General features: G+C 49.1%; 1 protein-coding gene and 1 long non-coding RNA gene across 7 annotated transcripts in view; one reads left to right on the forward strand and one right to left on the reverse strand.

Moving 5' to 3' along the window:
* The window catches only part of LOC109369665 (uncharacterized), a 51,440-nt gene that overhangs the window by 7,802 nt on the left and 26,315 nt on the right, over positions 1-17,323 (reverse strand). For 4 of the 6 annotated variants that reach the window (XR_014885841.1, XR_014885840.1, XR_014885836.1 and 1 more), the window contains one exon: positions 1-12,559. This is a non-coding gene — a long non-coding RNA (uncharacterized LOC109369665). The remainder of the gene's footprint in view (positions 12,560-17,323) is intronic. The other 2 variants (XR_014885838.1, XR_014885839.1) reach the window with 2 other exon arrangements.
* Positions 2,789-17,323, forward strand: part of PLEKHO2 (pleckstrin homology domain containing O2) — a 27,059-nt gene continuing 12,524 nt past the window's right edge. Inside the window, exons 1-3 of the mRNA XM_010717560.4 lie at positions 2,789-2,928; positions 6,333-6,485; positions 13,080-13,196. Of these exons, the coding sequence (XP_010715862.1) occupies positions 2,920-2,928; positions 6,333-6,485; positions 13,080-13,196 (279 nt within the window). The 5' untranslated portion in view covers positions 2,789-2,919. The remainder of the gene's footprint in view (positions 2,929-6,332; positions 6,486-13,079; positions 13,197-17,323) is intronic.

Consider the following 17,323-nt stretch of genomic DNA (forward strand, 5'->3'; position numbering starts at 1 on the left):
AGTAGAAGTGGTAGCTCAGAGCCTCCAGCGGTGTCAGTGCCTTCATGTGGGGACCAGGGCAGTGGCAGGCAGCCCCTGGCAGGAGTCTCAATCAGCAATCCCAACCTGGATTTAAACACATAGCTTTCATCACACTCCTTCATAAGCTAACTTAAGGCATCCCCACTCTGCCCCAGCAAGAGGCCCTTCCACGATTTTGGGTTTGCTTTGTTCCCACTGCAAACACATGTAGGCTGAAACCCCCAGCACTCAGGGGCATTTCTAAGTGTAGCAGGGAACCATAGAATCATTAAGGTCAGAAAAGATCTCTAAGATTATCAGGTCAAACCATACACTCATTGCCACCATGCCCACTGACCATGTGCCCCCATGCCAAAGTCCTGCAGCCTTTGCTGCTGCCAAACCCAGTGCGGGGGCTCCTGCTGCTCACCATGCCCAGGTGTTCCCAGGCTGCCTGCTCCTCCCAGTCCAATTACAACACCCAGCCTCTGCTCCAGGTGGTCGTTAGCCAGATGCTAATGAAGGAGGCTGTCCAGTGCCCTGAAGAAGCGCTATTACCATTGGGTGCAGAGGGAAATCAAAGCATGTGACTTGCCAAGGTGTCCAGGTGCTGCGGGCTGGGTGGCAGTGTCACGGCTCTCCCATTGGCCTCAGGGATGGGTCAAAGACCCCAGCGCCAGCACCACATAGGGCTTAGAGCAAAGGGCTGCCTCACCAGCTGAGGTCCTCGTTGCGAGCCTCACCAGCACCAGCTGGTTGGTGTCACCCCCAGCAGCATCGCCCCACTTTTACCAGTGACCACGCACCGGGGTGGGCAGTGCTTCCCTGCCGCAAACCCAGCCATGATGCCTGTCCCCAGGCTGCCAACAACCCACTCCATTTGTGCAACTGTGTTCTCACTCTGCAAACACCTTCCCTTAATTACTTTCATTCAACAACAGGTCCTCCCGGAGCTGCTGCTCCCTGCGGATGGGGACTGCCCTTGCAGCAGCCGATAAACCCCAACGATACGGCCTTGGCGTCGCTGCTCCCCAGCAGCCGCGTGTCCTCGCATGCACAGTGACTGCATGCTAAAAACATTCCGCACTTTTTCACCGATTAAAATTTTCCGGGAGAGAGTCAGAACCGCAGCCCACACCCTATCGGCTGGGCCAGAGGTTTCCCCTCACTCCCCGCAGCCCTGCCAGGAAAATAAAGAATACAGAAAAGCATTTCTGCTGGTTTGGGTCATTTTGAAAGCCTGGCTGCAGCATCATTTTTTTAACAATAACTCATTCTGTGCTGCACCCAGAACTTTGGGCCCAGCCTTGCAGGGATGAGATGCATGGATGCTCACAGCTGCATGCCAGGCCCATGCCTGCACCAAATCAGCATCTTCTGTGCCCAGTTTTGCTACCAGCAGTGGCAGAAGGAGCATTGAGGCTGCAGACAGTGTTTACCCAGCAAAGGGATCACACTGGTGAGACTGGAGCCTCTGCCAAAGCCACAGCCAAGTTGATAAGAAGGAGATGCAATCAGGTGTTTCTTCTCATTACCGCTAATTGCTGTTTGTGTGCTCTCAGGAGCTCTGTCCTAGACTGGACCCTGTGCAAGTGGAGCAAGCAGAGATACCTGTGAAAAAGTGCATTTAACCTGGAGATATCAGTGCTTTTCTTCTCCTTTCCTTCTCACCCTGCCGAGAACAATGGAGGCAAGGTTTGCAGAGGGAGGTAATATCTTTTTTTAGCCCAACTGAAATAATTAGGAGAAAAACAGGCAGGCTGCAGGGTACATGAGCCCTTCAGCAGGCCTGAAATAGAAGCAGAAGTCTGCAGAGCTGAATACCAACAGAGAACAATAGCTGGAGCGTGACTAGTAGCGTTAACCAGTTCTGAGACTAAGGACCACTTTCCAGCTGTTTCCCTTGGGCACTGCCAAAACCCATCGTCCTGAGGACACTGTGCTGCCAGGAGCCAGCACTGCTCCAAGGAATGGTGCCAGCCCACGGAGCCCCAGGATGTACACCAGAGCTTTGAGAAGCTCAGGACCCAGATGATGCCTGACTGGGCATCACTCTGCACCCCATCCTGCTGCTCCCGGGGCACTGCTGCCCTAACCTGCACCCTGCATGACCCTCATGATTCACCACTTTCAGGGGTCCCATCCCTCCGTGGGGGTGTGGCCTGAACGCTGGGGACCCCAGCCTGACCCTGGGGGCTGTGGCTGACCCTCAGGGACCTGTTTGACATCACAGTTCTTTGCCCCAGTCCAGGGGCTCCAGGTTCACATCCCACCACTGGGTACCCTCTCTCACCCCTATGGTCCACGTCCCACTTCCATTGCACATTTCCCACCTTGCAGACCTTGTCCCACCTCCACGGTCCATGTCCCTCCAGATCCTGTCCTACCCCTATGGTGTATGTCCCACTCTCTAGACCCTGTCCCATCTCTCTGGTCCGTGTACCACTCTCTAGACCCTGTCCCATCCCTGTGGTCCATATAACATCCTGCAGATCCTGCCCCATCCCACGCACCCTTTCCCTTGAGCCCTGGCACTCCATGTGACCCCAGAACCACGTCCCAGCCCTCTGACCGACACCGGTCCGTCCATCCCGACGTCTCCCACCCCACTCCCGCCGCGGGCGCGGCCTCACGGAGCTGCGGAGCCGGGGCTGGGCCAGGCGGGGGCCGGGCCAGGCGAGGCGGCGGCGGGGCCGGGGCCGGAGGAGGGGGATCCCCGCCTCCCTGGGGCCGCGCTCGCAGCTCCGGAGCTGCCGGAAACCCGGCGCTGCCGCTCGGTCTGGGCTGCCGCTCCTCGGCGTGAAGTTGGTGCGGAGGCAGAGCACGGCCCGGCCCGGCATGTCCCCCCGCCCGGCTGCGGGACGCCGGCGGCGGCGGAGCCACTGAGCGGGCGGCGAGGAGCGGCGGCCGGTCCCGACCATGGAGCAAGTGAGTACCGGGACGCGTTAGGGGCTCAGCTCCAGGGAGGGGGGTCCCTCTGCTGCTGCCGCAGCATCCCCAGCCCCGCGGCTTGTGCAACTTGCTGCTGAGTTGGGGTGCTGCGGGAGGGCGAGCAGAGCGGGGCCGCTCCCGGTGGCACGCCGCTCAGGGCACCCCGCGCTGCGTCCTGCTGCATGCTGTGCTTCCAACGGATGCGAGCTGGGTGCTGGCCGGGTGGCTGGCAGCGGCCGTCCTTCTCCTCCTCCATCTCCTCCTCCTCCTTTTTTGGGGAAGGCTGTTGTGCTTCTGCACGTGGAGCTTTTCACGGTCCCCTGATGCCACAGATTTGTTGGCAAGTTGAGCAGGTCCTCTCCTCCACGTGTCTGCTCACCCGATTATTCCTTTTTCCCTTCCACCCGACGAGGTTTTGCTGCTGATGCACGAGGAAGGTGTGGCAGGACAGGCTGTGAGCTCCGGGACATGCAGCACTGGAAGCTTGGCTTGCTCTCCCCGTGCTTAACTCCCCAAATGTTGTGGTGAAAATAAGGGCTTCTTCCAAAAGGGCCACGACAGCGGGGAGACCAAAAGTCAGCCCAGCGTGGTAGGGACTGAAAGTTGTCATTATCCGCCGGCATCCATGAAATTAATCCGTAGCACAAAAGTGCTTCCAGCTGGCGGCTGCACTCAGCGGGCACTGCCAGGTTGGAGGCTGCGCGCCCTTCGTTAGCCACAAATGAGTCCTCCTGACAATCGGCAACAGTGCAACTTCCAGGGTCTCACATCCATGTGTGCGGTGTCTGGTATTGCTCCTGCATTGTGCAGATATGAAGTGCCAACAACGTGTCAGGAGTGAACGTGGAGGGGTAGAAAAGGAGCTGAGGTCTGGGAATGCAACTGGGGATGCATCTGGAGATGCATCCGTGCTGCAGTATGGGATGGACCAGTTGCACCACTTGCTTGCCAAGTAAAATGCTCCTGTGCAGTGTGTGCAACTTGTGAAAGCACCGCCGCAGTCTGACTGTTGGCTTCTGCTGTTGTCAGAAGACACAGAAAGTACGTGGTTTTGTGGGCCCCTAAACTCAGGGGAAGGAAGGCAGAAATAACTGCCTGATTGTTAAATGAAAAGCCATCCCACGTCCCTAATTTGACATCTCTGCCGAGCTGTAAAACATGAAGGTAAAGGAGAGTCCAACTCGTGCTGCACTTCTAATGCCCCCGCTATAAATTGCACCAATGACTTGTAGCGGCTTTGGGACGAGCGCCGCTGGCTCGGGCAGTGACAGAATAACTCTGTTCTTCCCTTGGTTATGCTGGTTCTCTTGGCTGATGTCAGTGAGTTTATTCTCATGGATTTACACCAGCATCAGGCACGAATCCAGCCCGGGAACATCCTGGAATGGCTATCTTAGTATTTCTTGCCTCCAGCAGAAGGAATACCTGCAGAAAGCTGAATTAACAACAACAAATCATCTCTTTGTGCTACCCTCCAATTTTAGTCATGGAATCACAGGCAGCGAGCATAGAGCGGACACTGAGTCCTGCTCCCAGCGCTCTGCCCTGGCAAACCTCCCCTTGCTGACAGATTGAGGGGCTGCACAAGCCAGAGGCATGGGATGCCAGCACCATGGGAAGCGCCGTGTGGTTGGGAGAGCATCCCATGCATGTGATCTGCCCTGTGTGTGGATCGAAGCATCACTCCTGCTACAAACAGAGGGGGTGAGCAGCCAGGCTTTAGGCACAGACAGGGACGATTTGGCCCAGAAGTGGAAATCCTGATGGGGTGGAGAAAAGAGATTGTCCCGAGATGTCAGGGAGCTGGTGAATGCTGTGAGATTGCAGGAGTGCAAGCAGGAGAATTACCTCCAACCAAAGTGGTGATGAGGGTGGGTTGCTTTTTTAGCAGTAGATGTGAAGTGCTGCAACTTTATAGTGAGTAATTTTATTGTAAAACCACAGAGGAGAGGGTTTTCACACTGCAGAGCAAAGAGGCCACGGATAGGCTGATTTGCTGTGTGTTTTCAGGCAGCCATTCTGCTGTCGAGAGAAAAAATAAAAATTGATCTGCAAAGCAGAAAACTCCAACCCATTTGGGAGTAACAGGGAGACAGGTGAGGAGTCCCTGTTGGTGCAGCTACATCCAAGCAGAACTGCTAGGCGTAATGTCAAAGCCCGTGCCCAGTTACCCAAGCATGACATCAAAAGGGATGATGCACCGACAGGTCTGTATTGGTGCAGCGGTTGATGTTTGCTGAAGGAGCAAATCGCAACTGACTGCAACTTCCTGGCAACCTAAAAAGTCAAGCTTAAAAAAAACACAGTCCTCCTCGTTTCCCGGAAAAGTTGTTGGTGTGCTGCCATCCTGTCGCAGGGCCTGTCAAACACAGCACAGCACCATGAAACAGCTTCATTCTGCAAAGTGCACGGGGGCTGGTGGCCATTGCTGTGTGATTTACCTTTACCTGAGGAAGTCTGGTTGTGTTTCAGACATCGAGCCTCTTCCTGACCTTGCTGGAGGCTGGAATAAACGTTTGTACACAGCAAATTTAATCTGTTTTGCTTCTCATTATGGGTGCAAGTTCTATCTTTAAGGAACAGCTCACCCAAATACTATCCAAGGGTGTGTTTGCTGGGAGTCTGGTTCATGAAAACAGATCTGTTAGTAAGGCTTTCCTCTGGATTTTTGGAACCTGTCTGTACTCACTTGCCCTATCCCCACTCCCTTCTGGCCACGGGAGTGTCTGGCTCTGACTCCTTGCGATGCACATGGGATTTCCTCATGGTAGGAAACATGATGTTTGAGCTACAGACGTTCTGATTTGTTTTGTTTTGATTTTTTCCCTATCAGCAGCTAGCCAGAGCCATTTGAGGATGCTTGGGGCTCTGCCTTGCTCGTGCATCCTTTGTTTTGTGAAAATACTGCTTAGTGCCATTACAGGCAACAACAGGTCCTGTGTCCCGGGAGAAAAGCCAAATCTGGGGTAACAGTGTGGTTCTGGGAAGGGCTCTGGAGGATTTGGGGTTGGCCTCCTCTTAAGGGTCACGAGTTCGGTGAGGTGTTTTTCTAAGGGGATTTGGCTCTGCTTGCTCCTGGGAAAGGCTTAGGGCAGCAGCCGTGCCGGATTCTGCATGCAGGGCAGCAGCAGCCTCAGGGTCCATGCCCACTCCCCAGCCCTGTTCCAGAGGTCTGGGCTGTGGGGCAGGAGCTGCCTGAGCTCTCTTCTCCCCTGTAGAAGCGTTCTCTGGAAGATGCCGGTCCGGTCCCAGCCTTTCTCCCTGTGAGCTGCTGGGGAGGGACTGCACATGGTGGGTGCTGCGGTCTTTGCTGGGCAGGCTTTTCCAAGGACTGTCATTAGATGGATGGAAGGTGCTCTCAATGTAACTTCTCCCTTTTGCTTTTCTTGGTGGTCCTGCAGGATACAAAGGAGGAGGTCTCGGAGAAACCAAAGCCTGCTCCCAGTGCAGAGAAATTTGGCTGGATAAAGAAAAGCAGTGGAGGACTCCTGGGACTGTGGAAGGATCGCTACGTCCAGCTGCGGAAAACACAGCTCGTGGTCTACGAGGACGAGGTATGCTTACAGCTTAACCCCCTCCGGCAGGATCAAGTCCTCGGTGACACAGTCCTTTGATTTTCGCTCCTCTTTCCAGCCCATTCCTTTCAGAAGGACTTCTGTAGATACTTTCAGGGAGGTTAAATGAAGAAGAGACAGCTGCTGCATTTTAAAGTATATTATATACCATAAATATTTCAGCCAGTAAATATTTTGACAGTAGCATTGTTTAAAAAAAAAAAAGAAAAAAGAAAACGGGGGCAGGACATCCTGTGAGAAGGTGAACAGGGTAAGACTTCAGGCAGAAGCAGGATATGTGCTCGCAGTTTTCGGCTTTTAAGGGCTAAAACTGCATTGTAGCAGCCTGACTGCCCACCTGCTGCTGGAGGGCACGACTGGCAGCCCTGCAGCTGTTGAGCACCCCACAAGCAGCTGGAGCCGCTGCCTGCCAGGCTGTGCAGGGTCTTAAGCCACAGTGGGCACAGGATGAGATTGTGAGTGCTTGATTTATCCTTAAACGAGAACACAGTTTGGGTTTGGCTCATCCCTTCCTGTTGGTTGAGCAAGCTAGTGCTAAGAGAAGGACCCCTGGGAGCCTTTTCCTGAACTTCCCTAGATAAGTTGAATGCCTTAAGTTCATGGCTTCATTTAGAGCTGTTTCTAATCCAATGAGGAATAAGTAAGAGCTGAGCCAAATCTGCCCTGTATCTTAATGCGAGAAGAATGAAAAGTGAAATATCCTTGAGTCTGGTGCTCTGTTGTTGGGCTGAAAGAGCTCTGTAAGAGTGAGATTGTCCTCGAGGTCCCCAAAGGAATAAATTAGTGGGCAGATCACATAAGCTCAGCCTGGAGGGGTCTGAGACAGGGGCAGCTGAGGCTAAGCCCTGCTGGTATGTGTGCTTGTGTGGCACCTGGCATGAGAGGACTGGGGCGTTCGTGGGCATCAGGACGCTAGAAGACAAAAGCAGTCCAGTTTCTGTGCAGCATGTCAGGGGAACAGGAATGGGGAAACACATCAGCAGTTGCACTGCTGTGATGGTTTCAGGAACAACAGGACTGACAAAAGAGTTTGGTTCTCTTTTCTAAAAACATAGTATTGCCTAATATGGAAGATGTGTTATGAGCACTTTGGGTTAAATGATATTACCTTCTGCTCTCCCCACATCCCAAGACTTTCAGAAGGCGTTTGTTCTTGGTTTTGAAATGTCACGAAGAGTGCAAGAATACTGAAATGAGAAGTCAGGTCAGGTAACGAAGAGCTTGGAAGGCAGGCAGAGTGATGGGGGTGTAGGGACCTGCAGCTCTTCTGCAGAGATACAGCCTATCCTGCAAACTGCTGGCTGTCTGCAGATCACATCCGAGTGCCCCAGACACCTGTTGACTCCAGCTGAAGCTACAGGAACAAACAGATTCAAATCTATAAACATGACATGCTTTTTTTGTTTTGTTTTGTTTTGTTTTTTAAAGAGTATGCTTTTAAAAACAAGATACATGGAGGTTCTTATTACCACAAGGGAAAAGGAAGCTTTTAAAGTAAGATTAATTTTCACAGACATTCAGAAGAAGGAAAAATCCTGATCGTTTAAAGAGTTATTTAACTATCTCAGCAAGGAAAATGGCATTTGTAACAACCAGACATAATGTTTTCTGGTAGCCTGCGGACTGTGGTAACATCCTGTAATAAATTGCATCTGTAAGCTACAGTAGCTACAAGGCCCCATTATTGTAAATAAGGGATCATGTTAATATCTATAGGCTATTAAAAGTAGCTTATAGTGAACTCAAATATCTCAGGAGAGGAAATTGCTACAAAATTATCTGGTAGCACAATAGGATAGCATGTGATTGTGCAGACTTACAACAAGGAAACCGAAGGAAATGGCAATTTTCTGTACTCAGGAGGGGTCCTGTTACTGCAGAATTGTAGTTCATGTTTATTACTATATTTATCTTCCAGTAGCGTGAGTTAGGGCAGTGTTGCTGTCTCTGTCTCACAACTGGGGAAGTTTCTGAGATGAGAAGTGACTTGTCCACTGTCAAAGGAGAGTCTGTGGCACAGCATGCTCCGGTGGCTTCTATTTCCTTATCTCAATCTGCATTTTTTGGCTCTTAAGAAGAGAGATTTTAAATGGGATTATTCAGTGCTTGCTGAACAGGAGGTTAACAGCCCTCAAAAACAAAGGAGATAAAAAATTGGCTAACAGAAATGCAAGCTAAGTTAGACCAAAGTAGTTATGTGGGAGGGAGGCCAGCTTCCATGTCCGAGGGCAAGTTGAGAGTCTGCTTTTTGAAACCCATCCGATTTCCACGAAACGAGCTGGTGACTTGGACATGCTGTCCTTTTATCAGTCCCTGGTGTGTTGGAGCCCTTCCTGAAGAGGTGTTAACATTGCCTTCAGCAGTTGTTCCATATGCAGGCACACTTGTTTATGCAATTGCACAGGGCTGGCAGCTGCACTTGTCTCTGAAGTTTGTATGTGCAGAATAACAGCAGAGAAGGCCAACAAAAGATGAGATGCTGGCAATAACATTTTAAGTACAGCCTAAGCGTAACACAAACACTGTATTCTAGCATCATCAATAGAAATCTCCTGGAATGTGCCTCTGACCTACCTTGGAAGCGGGTTTCCTATATTGCATCTGTTCATCTGTTTTAAAGCATAGCTACCTCCTGAAGGCAGATTGCAAATGGCTATTGTATTACTTGCAGCAGATGGTGGGTGAAAGCTGTGCATCTCTGTGCTGCAGGTTTCATCCAGCTGATGCAATGTATTCCTTGTTATCTGATGAGGCTCCATCCACAGGCCCCTGCAGGTGCACCCTCATGTAAACCTAAGACTGAGTTCAGAAAGATGTACGTACAAGGTACATATTACATACCCAAATGTCAGGAGAGATGCACCTATGCAAATACATAAAGTTCTGTGACATTCAGATCCCAAGGAAATTACTGACACATCTCAGTGACAGGCAAATTGCACACAAGCCCACAAAGAACCAAATAGGCAGGTCATTTTAGAGTGATGTTTCCTGTCTCTGCATATTCTTGCTGGAATAAAAAGTAAGCCCACGGAACTACAGAGGGCATCTGCAGAACAGGCAAAGAGGCCAAGTAAATCCATGTCATCACTCCATGGATTAGAGAGAGCCAGTCTTTTTTATTTTAACTTTTTTTTTTTCCTCTTTTCTTGATTCTTCCTTTTTTTTTTTTTTTTTTTTTAAAGTGTGCCGTATGACAGGGCAAAAATCTACCGAGCAAGATGTCTGCTAGGGAGTGGAGGTTCCACGAGGCCCTTGGCTTCCTGTGTGACCTCAGCAGTGCAGCTGATGTCTGCACTTCTGCACTGGTAAAGTGGTAGCAATGTATACCCACATGTGATTTATCACTACGCTTTGAGATCCTGAGATGGAAAAGAGGATTATTATTTCAAGAATTCCAGGCATTGTACAGAAAATGGAGGCTCACAGACCATTAATATGTATTGGTGATGCAGTCTTTGCTGGAAATTTTATTTTCAGATAAGTAAAAATTTTACCGGTTCTATTTTCCCTTTTTATCAACATTTCATTCAGGAAATTCTAGCTTTGCCAAGTATGATTCCTTGGTTAAGCATACGCATTAATATGTATAGGTATTTAGTAACGTTCTCCCTCAGGGCCTGGCATTGAAATGCTTACAAACACATACATGTTTAAGTAGCAGTGTGTGCTCCACGAATAGCTAATGGTATTGTTTTTCTGCATTAAATCATGAGTGTAGGATTTTCTGTACCAGGATTTTAAGTATCTTATTGATTGTCCCTTACAGCAAATACAAAAGCAATTTAAAAAACAAGCACTAAAATCTACAGAGGAAAGAAGGCCTCAAGGGATTTCCCTGATTCCTGGGCATGCCTGTAGCCATGGGAGAGGCGTGGAGATGGGCAGCAGATGCAGCATCATGGGACACCATGGCAGGCCATGCTTTGCTGGGAGGAGAGACTACTGAGTGGGGATTCCAGCAGCTCAATTCAGCATTTGTGTCTTAGTGCAATAGAAAAGAATTGTTTTCACTTCCTTGGGATACTAGAGGCAAAATGCAGCAGGAGCTTGTGTCTGACACCAGTTTGTAGGGGCAAGGCTCTGATGGCAACCTTGTCTCTGCCTGATGCTGAGCATCCTCCAGGTCCCAGAGGATGGAGGGACCTGGAGACTTTTGGGAGGGTCAGGCCCTTTGGTCTTTACCTGAGTCATGCAGAACAGAACAGCATAAAAGATTTCTTTGTGACCAGGTAGGCACACAGAGGGGCTGGCCTCTTGCCAACGGTAAAACAGAGACAAAAGTCCCATTTTGTCATTGCCTGAACTTCAGTCTTTTCCCTTACCTCATACATGGGGTTTTCTTTTTTCTCTGGCTGCTCTCTTCCCTGCCTTCCTTGAAGAGGATAACTTGAGAAGCTCCAGTCTCTGAGATGAAGGAGCAGAGTCAAGTCACTGCCCTTGGGAGGCAGGGCCCTGCATGTCCCTATCCTCTCTGCCTTTATTCCCTGAGCAGCCCATAATCCCAAAGCCTCCCAGGGGAAAAGGGGCAGCTGAAAGTCAAAAGACAGCGTAGCAGAGCTGCTCAACCTGCAGTGTTCTCTTTGTCCTCCAGCTTCATCACAGCCCATGGCAATCCTTAGGATAAGGAGGATGGATTGCACAGGATCCAAGGGAAGCTTCCTGTCCAAAAGGCAGGCAGGAAGGCGTGGACAAGGGGGGTGGCACAGAGCCACTGTGCTCTGCTGGAGGCAGAGCTGCTCTCCAAGGATGTGTAGGGTTGCCAGGGGACTCTGTCCAAATCTCTCATCAGTGTCCAGCCAAGCCACCTACATTTACACCCCAAGCTCAGCAAACTTTCCCGTAGGAGGTGGTGACCACAGCAGTCGTGTGGCAGCACTGAGATGTGGGTGGTCACCTACCCAAGGCCAGGATGAGATCACCATCCCCTAGGCATGTATCACTGACCTCACCCTTCTCTCTGATTTGTTGGCTGCTGAGGGGTTATTATTTCCAGTTTTTGCAGTGACATTGCAAAACCAGGCAGCAGGAGCCTTTAAAGGGCTCAGTAATGTCAGCAGGATTTTATCTGTGAGGTTTTAGATTTGGGCAGATTAATCTTCTCCTAATATACCTCTTCCCCGTTCTCTGGTTACATTCACCTACTCAGTGTTAAACGAAATAAACAGTAATGCCATAACAATAATAAACCTAAATTAGATCCAGACAGCCCTCTGTGGCTCAGAACTTGCTCTGCATCCTCATGTTGGCTCTGCTGTGCCCCCATCTCCAGATCAGAGGGTTAAAAAAAACCTGAATGCAGCCTGGGCTCTGCACAGTGACTTAAATGTCAAGTGGTAAGCGAAGGAAATTCCCCGCAGCCCACTTCCCTCTGAACTCTCCATTCCCTGCCTCCAGCCACGCAGTAACTTCCTGGCTACGACACATTTCCTCACCCCACACCCCCTTGCTGCTACAGAATTGCTAAATACAAACTCATAGGACTACAACTATGAGCAGAGTCAGACCTGGGGACGGTCGTGGCCGGAGGTTCTAATTTAGGATGGTAACAGAGAGGTTCACGAGGCACGCTGACTGAAACACTTTACTGGCAAGAACTGCTTGGCAATTCTCACTGCTTATTTATGTAATATGTTGCAAAAGGGAGTTTTGGTCTGTTCTGAGACATGAATAATATTATCTGCCTGGCGCTACACTGCAATTCCTATTAGGGATGGTGCTCTGCAGATGAACTGAGCCATGTACCACGTGTGGAATTTTAGTTATGTTACTGGGAGAAATGAGCCAAGTTCACGGCCTGCAGTCATCAGTGCAGATACACCAGAGATAAATATTCCCCAATGAGACGTTGGCCCTGACAGTTGTGCTGGCTGTACGGGGCTGCATTTCCAGTCTTAGGCATTCTGACAGCTCAGAGCATGGCTGTGAGGGAATTGTGTCCCAGTCACACGTGGCTGCCACCAACCTTGCTCACAGGAGGGCCAGACCAGCCCACATCCACCACGGGCTTCCTGCAGGGCTGGGCAGTTGTGATGCCTGCTCCATCTTCTTCCCTGTGAAAAAGCAGAATAACATTGGTTTCATTCATTGCAGGAAGAAGGTGATTTTGCCAGGCTAAGTGGGAACTTGGGGGGGCTTTGAGATCATGTCAGGAAACCTATGAAAGTGTGGTGTGTTACTTGTTGGGTAGATCAACAAGAATCCTTGCAGCAGGACTGGCAGCACAGTCCCAGCCTGTAGCTTGGCAAAATCCTTCTCACCTTGCATCTGACTGTGGATCCTTGGAAGGAGCCACCAGACATGGAAGAGGCTGATGTTCTTGTCCACACTGTGTTATTTCCTCAGCTACTGTGGACCAGTAGTCACAAATCAGCCCATAGCTTAGAGACCTTCATGCTTTCTTGAATGTGGGATACCAACCTGATCTGTGGGGGCTTGCTGTCTGCATGCAGATTTATTTTTAAGGCAGAAGAGCTTTTAGACAGATGTAAAGGGAACACATGCAGAGGTTGATGGTGTGTGATTGATTTCAGTGACTCCTATTTATAATAATGTTTCATTCCCTCTCTGCAGGATGAGCAGAAATGCATAGAAACAGTGGAACTGGAGAGTTATGACAAGTGCCAGGAACTGCGTGCACTACTAAAAAAGAAAAACCGTTTCATTTTAATCCGCTCCCCGGGTAAGAAGGTAGGATTGCTTTCTCTTCACCCTCAATTCTGCTAACTTCAAAATGAGTCCCCAGACAGCAGACAAAAGGCTCTGAAATTCACTTGTTTGGCAGTTAGGAGAAATTGTCTATGTTTGTGAATGGCCTAGGATGTACAAAGATGAACGTTACTGTCCTGTAGAGTTTATTCTTGTGTTGGGGAAAGGATCTTCCTTTTACTCAATTTACAAGAACATTTTCCTCTTGATATTTTCCTGCTTTATCATTTTCTTTCTCCCAGTACTCCTTGAGCAGTGGTGTCAGACCATACCCTGCTGTTCCCAGTGTGCCCTGAGTGAGGAAGTGTCCCTGCCCCAGCTGTGCGTGCTGTAGCTTTGCCGAAGTTCCAGTGAAGTCAGTGATCCCAGTCCACGTACTGGGACAGTTCCTGTCCTTGGACATGCTCATATGAGAATCTCCAAGTAACTGCAAAGTAACTGCAAAGTTTCTTGCAGCCAAACAGTTCCTAGAAGAAAATCTACTTCGGAGATTTAATGAAACTCTGCAACCTTAGGTGCCTGTGCAGCACCTAGTTGTACCCAGAATCTAATAACCAGGCTGATGTTGCAAAGGAGTTCTATATCCACCTGAGCACAACTGTATGCAAGGAAGCACTTTTATCTTATGTAGAGGCCAATATATGTTCATCATCACTGCACATACTTGGGATGATTTTTTTCATTCCTGCTGACAGTGTATCAGCATCTTTCTGGGCTAGGATGTTTCTGTTGTTGCTCTTAAATAACTCACTTTGACTTACATTCTAATTTCAATGTGATTTTATTGGCTTAAAAGATCTTATCATATTTTTCCATGCAGATCCAAGAGGTTGTTAGGGGACAAAAAGCATATTAATTTCCATAAGAATATGAACAGCCAAAAATATCAGCTTGCATGCATTTCCTCATCTCCATTTTGTTTGAATAAATGGAGATGTTTAGTCCTTGCTGTCATTGCTGCTTATTCTTTCACTTCATTCGCTTAGTGTTTATTTGTGTAACGGTGCCTCAAGACCCCAGCTGAGTTCAGAGCATCTTTGTGCAAAACTTCATTCACAACAACAAAACAAGGATAGTCCCCGTGCCCCAAAGCATTCATTTGGACTGGGGTTGGGGTGGAGAGAGAAGGGAAATGATGTTTGTTTTGCAAGTTAGACCCAGTCTGCGTCAGGAAGAAAAGTGATATTAAGCACAACACACCAAGGTTATGGTAGCCTGGAATTTGAGCCCTCTGCTAGAGAGCTCCTGCTCAGCACTGGATACAGAGCAGTGAGTCTTTCCAGTTTGGCTGGAGGTTTAATGTTTGTTTCGTAACTTCATTAATCACAAATCGTGTCAATTTTAGATCAAAAATGCCTAACCTTGGCAGGCTTGGTGCATTTTCTAGAGGGAGACGGGACCACAACAACTGCCCCTGCTGAATGCTTCTGGCTACCTTGTGTGTGCACACCTACTCCCAGGGAGGCAAATAATAGCATGTGTGAGCAGAGATGGAGGCATAGTAGGAATTAATAATTATTTGCAAGTATATTACTTAGGCAAAGTGTATAATAGCTGTATGTTTCTGCATGAATCAACAAAGAGCGTGGGATGTGTTCCTAAACCTTTTGTTTCTTGCTAGAAGAAAGATATGCCCAAATTCTGCACTGAAAGGGAAACTTCATCCTTTTGGCATCCTGGCAAGTTTACAGCTCCCCTGGTTCTCATGCCAATGATTAAATGGAAACCTAGATAGTGGCCACTTTTCATAAGGCTCTTTTGGTAAAAGGAAAGGCTTTTATAAATGAAAAGTCCCCTGTTTGTAGCTCCTCTCCCATCCTCCTTTTGGCTGGGAGTCTGGTGAGGGTGTTGACACGCAACATGCTTTTGCAGATGTTAGAACAAACTTCAATTAAGAGGCCAACGTCCACAACTGTCCTTCTTCTGTTTTGGAATTGCAGCTGTGGCAATAGATATCTGCTCAACATTTTCCTTTTGGGAGACTAGCTGCCATCTGCAGCTTGCACTACAGCTTAAAGTCACCCTGTGAAGTACCTTGCCAAACCCTTCCATGTTTTGCTAGTTTTCTTAGCCCCTTATCCTGAGCACAGGGCTGGAGAATGCAGAAAGCAAGCGAATAAGCCGGGAAAGGCCATTTCTATTCCAGTGTGCAAATAGAAATGTCACTGTAGAAAGCAGGGATCTGAGTTTAACTTTGGGAGAATCCAGGTTTAAATATTTGATGGGATGTTTCTGAAGAGCAAAGGACTCTTGGAAAGAGCAAACAGTAAAACAGAAATTGTTCAGACCCTTCTCAGAGTCTGAAGGAACTGTGAGCTCAGTGTAGCTCTGCTCACAGTAAATCTGTCAGTTAAAACACCTCTGTAGCTACAGTTGCACCCAAATAAGTAAGTTGCCTTGCTAAGCACTGCTCTTTGATGGCAATACCCCAGATTTTGCTTGCCCAGGTCACAAGATAACACTTTTGTGAAGCCACAACAGTATGAGCGTGCCTCACGCCTGCACAGGACAGCTTCCTTGTGTGGAACTGAAACAAAGTGCTGTCCCCAGTGCTTTGGTTCTTCAGCAAAGGAAGTTGGAAGTGTGCAAAAGACCCATTCTGCTTAGAAATCTCAAATGCTTCACGCAGTCACACTAATTAAATGAAAACTGCTGAACAGAGAGAGCTGAGCAGAGAATTTGTAAGAAGGGGCAGCAACCTTGGCTTGGAGACCTTAAATGTACTTATGATGCAAAGAGCAGCATAAACCATGTCTTCTCGTGTAAGCTGCCTAGAGACTCCAGAGATTGGCACAAGTCTGGTATTCAGCAGGTCTGAAAGCCTTCAGCTACCAGGATAAAGAATGGGAAGAAGGAGGGTGGCAGTATGGGAAAGAGTCCATCAGCAAGTCCTGCAGCTTCCCACATGTCCTTCCCTAGCACTGCCAGGCACTAACTCAGCACTCGTGGAAATTTCCACTACATTGTTTTTTTTCCCTCTGTCAACTTTGGAGGTACCTGTGGCTCCCTTCAGCAGGGGCCCAAATTGGGAAGCTGACAGGGATCGCAGTGAAGCACTTTTGCTTGTGCTCTGAGGGGTCTGCTCCAGGAGTCTGCCCAGGCTGAACGTGGCAGAGATGCTGCGTTATTTCCAGAGATGAGGCAGCTCTTGGTTCAGCTGCAGAAAAAAAAAAACAAAAAACAACAAGAATCCCCTGATTGTCCCCCTTGCTTCCACTTTTTCCTCAGTGATCCAACCTGACGAGGACCCAGATTCAGGAGATGACCTCACATCTGGCAGATAGCCTCTGCTGGACCCTGGGTAGTTACTGACCCAGCTGTGCTCTGGCATCTGCTGGAGGTGACCACCCAGTGACAAAAGCCAGCAGAAGAGAATGTGTTCCCACACCTCAGCCAGCGGAACACAAGCAGTTCGCAGCCCAGTCTAGCCTACCCTTGCCAGCAGCTGAAGCTTTGCACTGAAATGGCTGAGAATACGCAGATTTCTGTCACTCACCTCTTGACAGATTGGTAGCATCAAGCAGAAGAGCTCAGCAAAGAGCTTGTATTGCTAAATGTCATAAACTGCAGCTTTTTGGTTCTCCAGGCTTGTCAGATAAATCACTTAGGGCTGGCCCTGGATAATGGGGTCAGCATAGCCACGAGGCCGTCCTTGCAGAAGACTGATGTCTGAGAAGACACAGGGCAATCAGAGAGATGTGCTCAGTGTCGTCACGGGCAGTGAGCAGAGTGTGAGCCTCTTTTATCGCACGACATGCAGTCAGTGATTCAGTCAGGAACTGACTGGCTGCGCTGTGCTCTGAACTCACTTACAGTAAATTGCGTACACTGTATTCATGGCTCACAATGGTCACTATCACATTAGGTTCAGTCATGACAGCTTTTCCTGGCACACCAGGCAGTTGTTTATGTCATGACTCAGTCTCAGCTGGCTTAGCAGGTAGGAAGGCAGATGGGCTGCCCTGCTTCCTGCCCTCTGGCTTTAGTCTTGGTGTCACTGACCTTCTACCTAAAATTGCTGCTGGAGATCAGACCCTGCCTAAAGCTGTGTGCCCTGTGATATCTGAATACTCAGGTGAATAAAAATACAAAGTAAATTAATTTGTTCC

Source organism: Meleagris gallopavo, chromosome 12, assembly GCF_905368555.1.
Source record: "Meleagris gallopavo chromosome 12, MGAL_WU_HG_1.1, whole genome shotgun sequence".
NCBI lineage: Eukaryota > Metazoa > Chordata > Aves > Galliformes > Phasianidae > Meleagris > Meleagris gallopavo.